Raw genomic sequence first — 13,666 nt, 5'->3', positions numbered from 1 at the left:
TTGCTTGTTTTTTAACCTAAATAACACCATTTTTTAAAAAGCTTTAAAAATCATTTAGTTTTCCTTTAAAGAGGAAAGGTTAGAAATTGCAATATTTTTACGTCATTGAAAAGGGGGTTTTACTGTAAACCTTTTAGTGACAATGAAAATAAAATTAAGACACAAGGTTGTCGTAAGGTTGCATGCTTTCTGGGAATGTTATATTGAAATTCTGGTGAGTTTGAAGTGAAAATTTATTTATTTATTTAGAGATATATTGTTAAAGTGACATGGTAATAAAGTGACATAATTGTTGTAAAGTGACATGGTTGCTAGATTTTGAATAACTCGTTTTTCTGGCAGTCTTGATTTGGTCTCTTTACATTTGTTTATTTCTGTTTGTTCGTGTTGCCAGCTGTGCACCATCTTACGTTAGTGTTAGCATATTGTTCGAGGAGCAAGATTAAGTTTAGTAATATGTATTCAAATACCGCGCTTGCAGGAATCTCAATTCACAATGATCACGTTGTGAGATGGCTTTAAAATACACTGGAAACAGTAACCCGGAAGTATGAGCGGCATACAGCTTGCAGCGCACCTTAGTGTCGAAAACACCATCCATAAGCAGTCAAGAGTTTGCAGCGTCCCCTAGTGTAGAAAACATCGTCCATTGACATTTATCGCCATCTGGGAATTTTTCTAGTACAACTCTTGATTCAACTTCTAACTAAAACTTGAACTGAAAACTAAACTAAAATAACAAAATGTGTGCTGAGTTTTAGTTTTCATGTTTACTCTCAATCACGTATTCGTGAAATATAAATAAATCACTTTTTTGCTAATTTATGATCAAATATAAATTCTGGTGTAATAACTCAAGTTTTATTATATCCAAATGTCTTGCATGTAAAAGACTCAAATGCAACTTTCGTGGGTGATAAGGAAAAATATGCTGTCAAGTCATGTCATGACCGTGTTAGTTGTAATTTTACTATCTTAGCGAACATTTTACGGTGCTATATGTGAATAGAAATATAGCACTCACATCATTGTTGACTTTTTAAGTTTTACTTTAATCCTCAATGTTCGGAAGTTTATTTGATGACGAAAGGCCGGCTGGTGTGATGAGTATCGTTCACACATTTAAAGTCCCAGCTCCCCCGAACCGGCGACTCAGTTGCGGATTAAGTGGCATAGAAAATCAAGGTGCTACTTGTTACCTTAACTCCTTGCTTCAAACATTAGTGTATACACCCGAATTTAGAGGTATGGTGCAAATACTTAGTACAAATATAGTGTACTTTCTTGTGGCTTTTCGAGCCATCTCTCTAGCTCTAATATCTTTCTGCAAGATACTTTTAATAATAACAAAAGTGATGTGTTTATGAAAATATGTATATATATTTTTTTAATTGAACATGTAATATTTTTTGTTAATATTATGAGTGAGATTCTCATATTTTGCTGTATGGTAAAAGCTCATATTATTTCTTTCTTCCCATTTTGTAAATAATCATCACAACAAAAGAAATAATGAAATCTGTAGTATTAATTGCCTGACAAAAGATTGAGGACGATATCACGCGGATCGGGATCCTCAAAAAGGGGGTTGCTGAAATAAGTGTTTCGTTTCCAGATTTTGCTGAAATGAGTGTTCGTTTCCAGATTAGGTTATTATAATAAATAATATCATGTAAAAAATACCGGATTTAGAAATCAGTAACTGCCAAAAATTCCTTATAATCATTGCCTTAAAGAGTAATTACTCAATTGCCCAATTCTAATTTTCCTTGTTATTTGAAATATATTGGGATATTTGAAAATCAATAATTGCCAAAAATACAATCAAAGCACGACATCGATTTACGATACTATCTGCATAAATCGAGCATGTCAAAAAGCCATGACCGAAATGCACAATTGAAATATTAAGTGTAAATTTCTATCGAAAAGAAAAGTAAAAAATTTTATTTTTAATAGAAAATTCTTTCTGCAAAAACTTTAACGTTCTGCTACAATGTTGTCGCGATTCTGCCGTGGGGATGTACTCTTGTTCATAAGTATTTAATGGCTACAAAAGTTTTACTCGCAAGATGACAAAAATGAATTCTAATCTCTTTGAACGTCTGTATCAAATTTTATTTAAGATATCTATCTTAATTTACATACAATCTTTAGTAAAAATCGTAATTTTCATCACTCATGTAAAATCATTCTAAGCCTGATATGTTCATAATTTGAGGTTATTCCTTTAATCAGGTGTGATTTTCTAATGTTATAGGGGATATTCTCACATTTTGTTGGGCGAGGGGAAAAATCGCATTTTGTAAATCACCATCAGCACATTAAATAAATATCATGAAATCAGTAGCAGTAATCATCAGAAAACTGATTGACGACGAAATCACGCGAATCGAGACTCTTCTGAAAGCAAGGTTGGCAAGTTTCTGCCGAGGTGGTTAAAACCACTGGTAGAAACCGGTTAAAACTGAGATTGACATACAATAGATAATTCATAGAAAAACATTTAAATGTTAAACAAAATACAATTTATTTACAAAATTATCACCATTCAAAATCAAATATTACATTGTTTGCACTCTGCAGTATTCTATAATAAAAGACAAGTTTTTTTGCAGTTTCTAAACCTATACAATTTCTCAATTTGCAATGCACGAACAAGAAATTTGAGAAGATTCTCTCAAGTCCAGCAGAACTAGTAGGCATCGCTATCAAGGAACAAGCAAGATTTGTGAAACTTTCATCTATTGCATATTTTTAAAACTGGATCACCCTGTAGCAGCTGGGATAGTTGTCAAAACTTGACTAGAAAAATAAGTTACAGAAAATGGGGCCGATTGTTTTGCAAAGCTATGACCTAAGGTACAAAGTCTGGGTTAATATTGGCGAGTAAAATTCTGGCACTTTCTTCTTGAGTACTTGATTATTTCAATCCCAAATACTTTGGATGCAGCATATGAGCTAGCATATAGTATTCAGTAACTGCAAGTCTGTATGTCACTTCTTTTTCATAAACAGCCATAAGATTCTCTTCCTTTGTTAGATTAATCCAAATATCGAAAGCATATGCAATTGAACAGTTTTCCTTCTGAACTAAATCAAGAGCAGTTTAGTTTAACAAAATGTCATTAAGCAATTACTAGAACTAATATAGACGTTCTTTTAGATTCTGCCAGTTTTTACCAGTTATAACCAGTTTCTTCCACTGGCATGGCAAAAACCAGTTTTTGCCGGCAAAAAGCCAACCCTGTCTGGTTACTCGAATGTCTGTTTCATTTCAAAATTTAATTGTTGTAATAAATCGTATAAAAAATATTAGATTTTAAAAATAATGTCTGCATCAAAAGCAATAACTACCAGAAAAAAAACTAATAAAATAATTGCCTTAAAAAGTAAATGATCACATATTGCTTGAAATATATATACTTAAATCAATAACTGCCACAATCAAAATGGATTTCTACTTTAATTGAGCAATTTAAATGCGTGATTCACATTTTATGTATAGACAGGGTATCCGCGCACCTGGAAAGTCATGAAAAATCATAGAAAGTCATGAATTTCAGTATTGAACCAAATTTGTCATGGTTTTTACTATTTTTTAAAAAAAATCATGGAAAGTCATGGATTTCGGTCTCTGAAAAATCCAATTTTTAAAATGGAATCCCCCACCCCCATTTCATCCTGTTCCAATTATCTAAATTCCTAACAAAATCACCACTCAGGCATATTTTATTCGAATATAAAATGATTTTATCATGTTCTTTAAAAATTATGGTGTTCTTTCAAAAAATGAAGGGAAAATTTTTTTTTTCCAGAGTGAATTATCTTTTAAACTTCTGTGATTTAAGAATTTTTATTATTTATTTTTTTTTAATTTTATAAATTTAAAATTCTAGTAGAAACAAACCAGTCATTGTCGAATTTTTTTTTTTCGAAATGAGAACAGAAAAATCAGGAGTATTTCTTTCCTTTCTGTTGAACAAGAAAAGTATCTTTAGAATATAACTCTGCAGAAAAAAAATTATTTGCTTTTGTATTTTTTTCACCTATTTTATTGTTTCAACTCTTTCTTTACTCTGTTTTTTAAATTTAGAATCTGTAAATATGAAGATGCAGAGTATAACAGTTTTGGCCCTACCTATCATTTCAATTAATGTTATTATAATGCTTTTTTTAATTTATTGTTGCGTTTTTGTGATAGAAAATAGTAACTTCGTTTAGTCATGGAAAGTCATGAATTTGAAAATCTGAAATGTAGCAGATACCCTGTTTAGATTTCTGCAGAAAAGCAAACCAATATTTTTTATATACAGAAAAATCTTTTGGCAAGGAATATGTAACATTTTACCAAATCGCTGCGATTCTGCCCTGTTTCTTTTAGGGGGCGCTGTGTGATATGTATTTATATTAAGTATCTAAGTATATATATATATAATAAAAAATAAAAATGTCGATGAAAACAGGGTTTTTTTTAACGGAAAAACTCGATTGAAATAAAATAAAAAATCATCTTTTAAACTAAAAATTTAACACTGAAAATCTTAATTCAAATTCTTCACATTGCCATATTTTTAGGAAAAAAAAGTTATGATAAAAGAGTAACAATCATTAAAAACACTTTAAATAATGCTGTGTGTTAATCCCTGTGCCAGAATTTTTTATAGCTTTCAGCGACAATTCTCTCTAGTACTAATACCTTTCTGAAAGACAATAGTAGCAAATATATATGTTACTACTTTAAAGTAACAGAAGTGTTTTCTGTTTACAAAAATAGCCTTGATGAGAACACTATATAATTTTTTTAAATATAAATGTACGAAATTTTTTTTTTTAATCTAAACATAAAAGAATACATATTTTCATATTATTGGTGATATTCTCCTGTTCTAAAAAATATTTGTATAAAGTACTTCAAATTTTTGTTATTTGGAGTCAGGGTTGGCAGGTTTTTGACATGTGATAGTTTTTGACAGTTTAAACCATGGTTTAAACCGTCACGTCAAAAACCTCACTGTCAAAAATGTCGAAAATGTCAAAAACCTATATTCATATGTGAAATTTAATTAATACATAAAATTTATATATTTTTTATAAAGGATAGTGTTTCTAAATATGTTCTAGAAAAAATAAATTTAAAATTTTGAAGAAACACTTATATTTTGAATAGTAACCAAAATCTTGTACTTTTGAAAACTCACATCTTTTGTAATATTATGTATTCATTTTCATGTGTTATTGAAAATCTGCAGTGATATTATTAAGAAATTTATTTATAACCAAATTTAGTGTATAGTATAGATTATACTAAAAATTAGACATTTTTAAAGATAAACATTAGCAGTTTTGTACATTAGACATCTTCTTTTAAAGAAAAATCTTTTTAATATTCTTTTAAATCTTCTTAATAATCTTTTTAACATAAGACAATACAAATTTAAGTGCTTTCTGTTAAATACACAGAGTAGTTAGTGTCGATTTACAGTATATTCAGCCTATTCATTTACTATGCTGAAAATTTAGTTTATCCAAATACTTGTGAATTTCATTTTGCTGAATACTATATAGTTTTGTTGAATATCTAAATATTCAGCTGTTGAATAATTACTTCTTGCTTTCAAGATATGCATTATTTGTATTCTTAATACAAGTGGAGAAAAAAAAATTAAGAGATAAAAATTGTTTTAAAATGATAAGTGTAATAATTATAAATAAATATAATAAACAATATGAATTATATTTATCATTATTCATAAATATAACTACTTTTAAATTCAAATTAACATACTGGATAATAAAGATATTCGGTATAACATTAAAATTTTTTTTCATACACTTGTATCAAGTTTGTATTTATACAACATAACTTGTAAGTTCCTTATAAATATTAGTTATATGTTCCTTATATGTCAAAAATGCATAGTAATAAACTTTTAATTTTCTTAAGTATCAAAAAAAAAATTTTTTTTTTAAATATAAATATTTAAACAATTTTTGTGCAAAATTTTTCTGCACATGCATTTGAATATAAATTTCTGAGATTTTAAATCTGTTATTTTACCTTAATTTTAATTAAAAAATATTTTAAAACCTGCTGATTACCTATAGTATAATTAAATTTCAATATAATGCATGGCAACTGTTGGTAGTTTTGAAGTTTATATATTTTCTTGGCAAACTTCAGTTTTTGACATTTTCGACGGGTTTTTGACGGTTTAAACCAGTATTATACCCCTGTCATGTCAAAAACCACTTTTTGACGTCAAAAACCCAACCCTGTTTGGAGTTTACTTTTTATAATATGAATCTGAAATTCTAGCTAAAGCAAATCATTGAAAAAAATTTTTATTTTCGATAAGAAAAACTGAAAAGAAAAATTATGAGCGATTTTCCACCTCCGATATGAAAGAAAGGCATTTTTTTAATATAATTCTGCAGAAAGGGGGGGAAAAGTTCTATAGAAAAAAAAAATTTTGAAAAATTCTGCTGGTAAAAAAAACTTAAACTTCTTTGCCTCCCAAATAAAAAATCTTTCTGCAGAAGCTCTGTAATGTTCTGCCACTGGGGTTTTGATAAAAATGCTGATTGAAAGAAAAAATAATAAAATAGAAAGGAAGCAGAAAAATGTCTTAAAATGTAACTTATATCTTACTGTATAGTCCCCACCTGTTCTTATATTACCTATTTTAGTCTGCATACAAGAAAAAATTGACACTAAAGGAACAGTCTTATCAGAAACACAATGTTTAAATGCTGCAATAAATTAAAGACAAAACAATCAAATGTGTAAAAAAAAAAACATAATAAACAGCAACCGAGATATCTAAAACCAGTGTTGAAAGAACAACCAAATTGACTTGCCTGAATGTAATTTTAAAAATAAAAAAAAATCAGCAGTACGAAACATGTGTTTCAATAGAAAGTATTCTAGTTTTGCTTTTCCATTTGTCCTCCAGAATGTCAATTTGCAAGCAACATGAATATTTGAAATTGACAAATATATGTGGAAACTATCTCTGATAATATGTAATAATTTTTGTTGAAAGGAAAATGAAAATTTCTGAAGGAAAATTCTTTCTGCAGGAACTCTGTAACTTTCTATGACAAGGGGACGGGCTGAATATCGAATAGTGGCCAAATATTTGTTACATTCCTAATAAAAATTTCTATTCATTTTAAAATTGAACTATACATTAAAATTGAACTATTTTTAGTAGAAAATTTTATCTTTTTCATTTGGTTATGCTCGGACTAAAATTATTGTTATAAATAATTATTTTATTATTATTATTATTTTAATGTTTGGTTTAAACCTGCCAACCTTGCTTTTAAACCTAAAAAAATAGAGTGTTTTCTAAATTATCAATTAACATTGTCTATTACTAAGATTTTTCCTTTGTAAATTGTTCATTTGACAAACACATATTATATTTCTGTAGAGGGTCTTTTTGGAATTCCGGAAGCTGAACTTGGCTCATTAGAAAATCGAGAGAAAACCAAAGTTAGAATTATACCACTTCAACTTCAGAGACTATTTACTAGACTCCTGTTGGTTGACCAACAAGCAGCTTCAACTAATGAGTTAACTGAAAGCTTTGGTTGGAATAACAGTGAGGTTAGTAGTTTATTATCAATTGAAACAGAATATTATAAGTAATTTTGCTATATTTATGTGCATGCAATTATTAAGAAAAGAAAAAAAGAAGGAACAAGCTAAAAACAGGGTATCTCCATGAAACTCCATGAAACTTCGGCATGTACTTCTTAAGTAAAATAAACCCTTACTGTTTTAAACTTATTTTTAATATTTTGCATTTGAATCAAAGTTGTTTTAATTCTAAATAAACATTTGAAAGTTTGAAACAGCTGCTCAAATTGCTTCCAATATAAAATGTCTGCTCCAAAATGGTGTTTTTCCCCCGAAAAATTGCTTCTCCAAAACCGTAATAATATTTACTGAACAAAAAGTGTTTGCCCGGTTTGGAGTCGCATTTGAGCTCAAAAATCAGTTTTGTTGTTTAAAAACGACAATTTACCTAAATATTGTTTTGTTAGATCCTTCCTCCCATCAAGTATCAAGAATTTTTTTCTAAAATTTTATAACTTGTCAAATGCATTAAAATTCATGGAGGGAAATATAAAGTTATGACAGGTCCCTTAGGACAGTGCTCCCCTACCTTTTTATCACCGCGGACCTGTCAGCGTTTGATAATTTTTCCACGGCCCAATGGGGCGGGGGAGGGGGCTTTGATTGTTTATATTTTAGATTATTCTGATTTATTAATTTTAATTTAATTGCATTTAAACATGCCTTCAAAATAAAATATAGTTACACCAAACAATAAATATAAAGTGATTTAATATTTTAACTTACTAGAGCGTTAAATCAATGAGTCACGATCGAGAGAGAAGATAAAGTTCTTCATTAGTTCCAATGTAAATTTCGCATCGCACTTTCGTGTTTTATTTATGATATTTACAATTATGATGATTGATTTTTTTTTATTAAAGCTAATTGAAGGAGAAAATAGTTGCAGTGGTCTTCTTCCTTTTTTTTACTTTTACATAAAAAATTTACGTCACTACCTTCGGAGATCTCTTTTTTTAAATAAATAAAATTTTAATGGAATACAAATATTTTTAATTTGGGTTGTAAACCTAGGAATTTAAATTCAGTTTCAATGAAATGGGGCAGCCCGGTACCGGTCCGCGGACCGGGGGTTGAGGAACACTACCTTAGGATACATAATTCTCCAACTCAGGAAAAACAAAACCAGCAAATGTGTGTGTTAGCAAAATTGGAACCAAACTTTGAACTTATGAACAAATCTTATCTTTTTTTTAACTTTTTCTCAAATGGCATTATTGCATTCTTTGTAGGCATTTTTACAGTCTTTAATTAAAAGCTTTAATTGTTCGAAATTCTTCTTTTGAAAAAAAAAATTTCTGCCAATAGATGGAATTATGAATGTGCCAATTGAACGATGGATGGAAATTTATAGTTTAAAAAGGGACCCAGTAATATAGAAATCCTGGGTCCTAAAATCCATAGTTTCTAAAGTATAGCAGAAACACTGTTCATATAAACATTTTTAGTAATTGGAAGCGCCACGTGGAAAGAGTGGGCTAAAAATCTGTCAATGACGATTTACCATAAAATCAGCTCAAAAAGACAAATCCAAAATTAATATATTAAAATTCAACAAAAGCGTATTATAATAATATCATGTTTAAAACATGGAAATTTTTTTTAAAAAAAAGGGAAGTTGCTGAAGAAGTTATTCTAGAACTTAGAATTACTATGGAATCAGGCATGTTAAAAAGTGTTTTTCGAATAAATTGTTAACAAATTGCTCCAATACGAAGTTTGATTTTCTTAATAATATTTTGTGTCTCATGTAGTTAAAAATATTAATTAATGAGAAACCACTAAAAAAAAATATGTTAAAAGGATCAGAAAATGATGTGGATTTGAGATGAAATCCACAGTTGTTCAAGAAGTGATAACTGATATTCAAAATTCGCTTATTGTTATAACATCATATTCAAGATATCATATTTTAAAAATATTGAAAGACTAATTGGAAATGAAAGAAGAAGGGGGGAAACGGTAAGCAAGAAACGAAGCAAAATGGTAACAGCTTCTAGAATTAACTTAGTATTGACGATTTTACATGTCATTGATGATGGAAAATAAGTTTAACTTAAAATGGGAATTTGGTTTAGTTTCAAATTTTATTGGCATATTTCTTTTATCTAACTATTTAAAATGCTTAATTAACTAAATATGTAAAAAGAATGTAAAAATAAATTCCGAACAATATTTCTTTATTGCATTTCTAATGCATTATTTTTTTCAAGCGCTATAAATATAACATGTTAATTTATGTGGTCAAATATTCACAGAAATCAAATGACTATGCTTCTCTGCTAAATTTCTTTGCCATACTAACTTACTGGCTGAAAAGAACAATCATTTTCTGTTACATTAATTCTGATATATAACACAACTTTATATGCAATGTGTTTATTTGTTAGTAAAACAAAAATAATTAAGGAAATATAACCCTAAGAATTGTCCTTAATAAAACATCTTTTTTGTTTACTTGATGTAGGGACTTCAACAGCACGATGTCCAAGAGCTTAATCGAATTCTTTTTCACGCAATTGATTCCTCTTTAGTTGGCACTTCTGGCAAAGATTTAATTCATCAGCTCTACCATGGATCAACTATGACTGAGGTAAGTGCTCCTTATGCATCTTTGCTTATGCAAACATATAGCCAATTTTTATAAGCTGGTAGTTTACTGCAAACTTCCAAGGGTCTTCCTACATTTTTCTGAGAGGTACCTAATTTGTGAAAATTAAAAATTTATTTAAAAAACCAACACAGAAATACGGTAAAAATATGGATTTTTTGTTCTTAAAGGATACAAAAATAACATTTTAAGAAAAAGTATTTTGTGTTTCCTAAAGTTGAATTTGTGAAGGTGCCGCTAAACAGTAGTAAATTTCACCTGGATTGACCCCTGACTTTGTAATGTGCTTAAAACCATTTTAATTTTCTGAAAAGTTTGCCAAAACAGATTTTCAGGGTGGCCACCCACTTGGAAAACCTGGAATTATGAGGGAATTTTTTTATACTGGAAAACATCAGGGAAATTTGGATAAAAACCTAGAAAAATCAGGGAATTTTAAAGAAAAGCTGGAAATTTTTTCTTCAATAATTGTTAAAATTCCACTAATTTAAATTATTTACTAATTTTCTCCATTCTGACATCCATTATACCCACTTTTTTTAGACAGAAATGTATAGCCAAACAGTTGAAATATCATCAACTTAGCGATACTTTGCTTGCATCAAAATTAGCTCTGTTAAACTAGAATGCCACATAAAATTCTCCCACGGTTGCTAATACGAATATAGAAACCTTTGACCGCTATGGGACAATTTAGGAAAGATTCTGGTGGAGGTGGAAGAAGGGATTAAGATATTAGCTTTTGTTTTTAAATTCTGTCCTTGGGCTGAATCCATTTATGGCTCAACTTTGTTCCGATGCTTTGGTGGTAATTTATTTTGACAAAATGTTTTTGTATTTTTAACTTTATAAAACTCTCCAAAAATTAGTTGGTTATCTATACATAATAATAAACGCGGCTGTATGTGTGTCTGTTTGTCTGTCTGTAATCACAATATATCGCCCCAGGACCCTCGCCCAGGCACGAAACTCGGCACATAATTGTGTTTTGACATAATGAAGAAGTTTTTTTTTTTTTCTTTTTCAAAAATTTGGATTCGTTTTTTAGTTATCGGTCATTTTGTAAGAAAATCTATGCTTTTTCGTCTTCAAAGAGCCATATTCAAAAAACTATTAAAAAATGCATATACTTTTCTCCACTCTTATAAATGTATGCTAATGCGAACCTTACAATTGAAATATTGAAATATTTTCGACAACTTAAACCAATAATATACGAAGGAATTAATAATTTAATTGTAGGGTTCGCATTAGTTTACATTTATCAAAGTGGAGAAAAGTTTAACTTTTGTCTGCAGCAGAACTGGATATGAAGACAAAATTGCAGGACAGGAACACTTTAATTGTCCAGTAATCTTCAGATTTCCTGCTATGTTTTAAAAAACTTTATTTGTGAAAACCTTTAGAGTGGCGGACAGCTGGCCGCCTTAGGCGGCTAGTAATTTAATAATAATAGATTTTATATTGCACTCTTTTTCTGAAAGCTTTTGTACTCCCATTCAAAGAAATCTGTGAAATATTTTTTCTCAGCAAACCAACCAATCTCACATTTTTTTTTATAATCTCTTGCAGCAATGTTTGTCAACAAATTGTTACAATTGTTGCATTAATGCTAATTTTTTCCATTTCATTTAAACTTTTTTAACATATTTCAATTTTAAAAAAAAGTTTTTTTAAGAACTAACTATATATTAATATTTAATTTTACTGTTTTGTTGGTCAATATATGATTTTCGTTTCGAAATTTGAATTGTATACTTATCACAATATCAAAAGTTCGTAAATGTTGCTTGCTTTCCAGAGATGATATTTCCAAAACTATTCCTCCTTTTACCCTAAAAAGCTGACAAAGACTAAGGAATGTATAGGAAACACATTAAATAATAAAATATATTTTAAACATAAAATATATATCTTTTTATTCATATGTGTTTAGTACCAAGAAGGAAAACGAAACTTAGTGTTTTAGTTCTGCACTGTACAAGACTTTAGTTGTTAAAACAAAAACAATTAACTGTACTAAACTAAAAAACTATGTCTTTAGATTGGAATTCTTTAAATATTTTACTTTCAAAAAAGAAAAAAAAAAGTATAAAATTTAAGTAATTTTATCTTTTTTTTTCTTCTTTTCTATAGAGTATACAACAAAAAATTATACAATTTTACATGCGTGACATTTATTTTTGTATACTGAATCTCTTAAAATAATGAAGCTAATTAAAAAAAACATTATTTAAAAATTTGATTTGAGATATTGGTTTAAAGAAAATATGATCAATGAATTTTATAAAATGCGCTGTTAAGATAAAATTCAGTGCATCTTTATATTGAAATGTAAATACAGTGACAGTTGTAAATAAAAGTGTTGGTACACTTTCAATGAAATAGGAAATAAAAATTCATTAATTAAAATGAATATTTCAGAATGGCTATTTAATAATAAAAAATATATTCTATTCTCTATAAAACTGCTTGGAATACTTTAAAAACAAAGCAAAAGTTTTATTTTTACGAAAGCAATCATCAAAAAGTAACAAAAATTTTATCGTACAAGAGTCATCATACACTTTTAAAACAATCACTGCCCATTAGTAAATATTCTAATTAGGTAGTAATATTTAGTAGAGTTTCCTTTCACATCTACAATACCTTTTATAAGTTTGTAAATTAATTAACTAGTTTTTTTTTTTGTCGGGGGAAATTCGAGCAGAATATTTTTTATTAAATTTTACAGAAACTTTTACAATACTCATTTATGAATTTTTCCACAAATTTTATAATTTTAATCTCTGATATGAAGTCCTTCTTTTAAGCATTTTATCACATATTGCACAGTGCAGTAGGACACATTAAATTCATTTAACAATATTCATTACTGATTTACCTCATATGATGACAAATAGTCAACTTTCAAATTTGGTCTATTGTTTTGTTATGACCATTAACCGTTTTTAAATGATAAAAGTAAATATTACAGTGAACAAAAATAAAAATATAATTTTACTATCACAAGCTTGATACTAAAGTGCAAATAAATATATAAAAAATTAAATGAAAAATAATTAAAGGAACAAATTAGAACAATAGACGATAATTTTAATTCTGAAATCGGAAAACATTTAAGTGTACGATGACTTTCGTACGATGACTATTTTACTTGTACTTTCGTTACTTTTCTAGGGAAAAAGTACAAGTATTTGTAATGGAAATGTCGAATGAAATCGTTACTTTTTTCTAAAATTCGGTAAACTTTCTAAAAAAAAATTTTTTTTTTAATTTAAAAGAATGCTTATGTTTTTTTTAATTTATAAAATTTATGTGCAATATATATGCATTCACAGCTAACTTCGTGTTTAAATATCTTGACCTTTCAAAATTGTCATTCCTGAAAGGGAAAAGACTGCTCT

At 28.4% G+C, this 13,666-nt stretch overlaps 1 protein-coding gene across 3 annotated transcripts in view; it reads left to right on the top strand.

The window, feature by feature from the left end:
* The first annotated feature begins 331 nt into the window (after positions 1 to 331).
* LOC107451258 (ubiquitin carboxyl-terminal hydrolase 40) overlaps positions 332 to 13,666 on the top strand; it is a 104,599-nt gene continuing 91,264 nt past the window's right edge. Inside the window, exons 1-3 of one of the 3 annotated variants that reach the window (XM_071184670.1) lie at positions 332 to 1,245; positions 7,440 to 7,615; positions 10,116 to 10,241. In XM_071184670.1, coding sequence (XP_071040771.1) covers positions 1,062 to 1,245; positions 7,440 to 7,615; positions 10,116 to 10,241 — 486 coding nt within the window. In that variant the 5' untranslated portion in view covers positions 332 to 1,061. The remainder of the gene's footprint in view (positions 1,246 to 7,439; positions 7,616 to 10,115; positions 10,242 to 13,666) is intronic. The other 2 variants (XM_071184668.1, XM_071184669.1) reach the window with 2 other exon arrangements.

Source organism: Parasteatoda tepidariorum, chromosome 8 (genome assembly GCF_043381705.1).
Source record: "Parasteatoda tepidariorum isolate YZ-2023 chromosome 8, CAS_Ptep_4.0, whole genome shotgun sequence".
In the NCBI taxonomy this organism is placed as follows: domain Eukaryota; kingdom Metazoa; phylum Arthropoda; class Arachnida; order Araneae; family Theridiidae; genus Parasteatoda; species Parasteatoda tepidariorum.
Note: the sequence above shows the minus strand (reverse complement) of the source record. Positions and strands in the feature narration are given on the sequence as shown.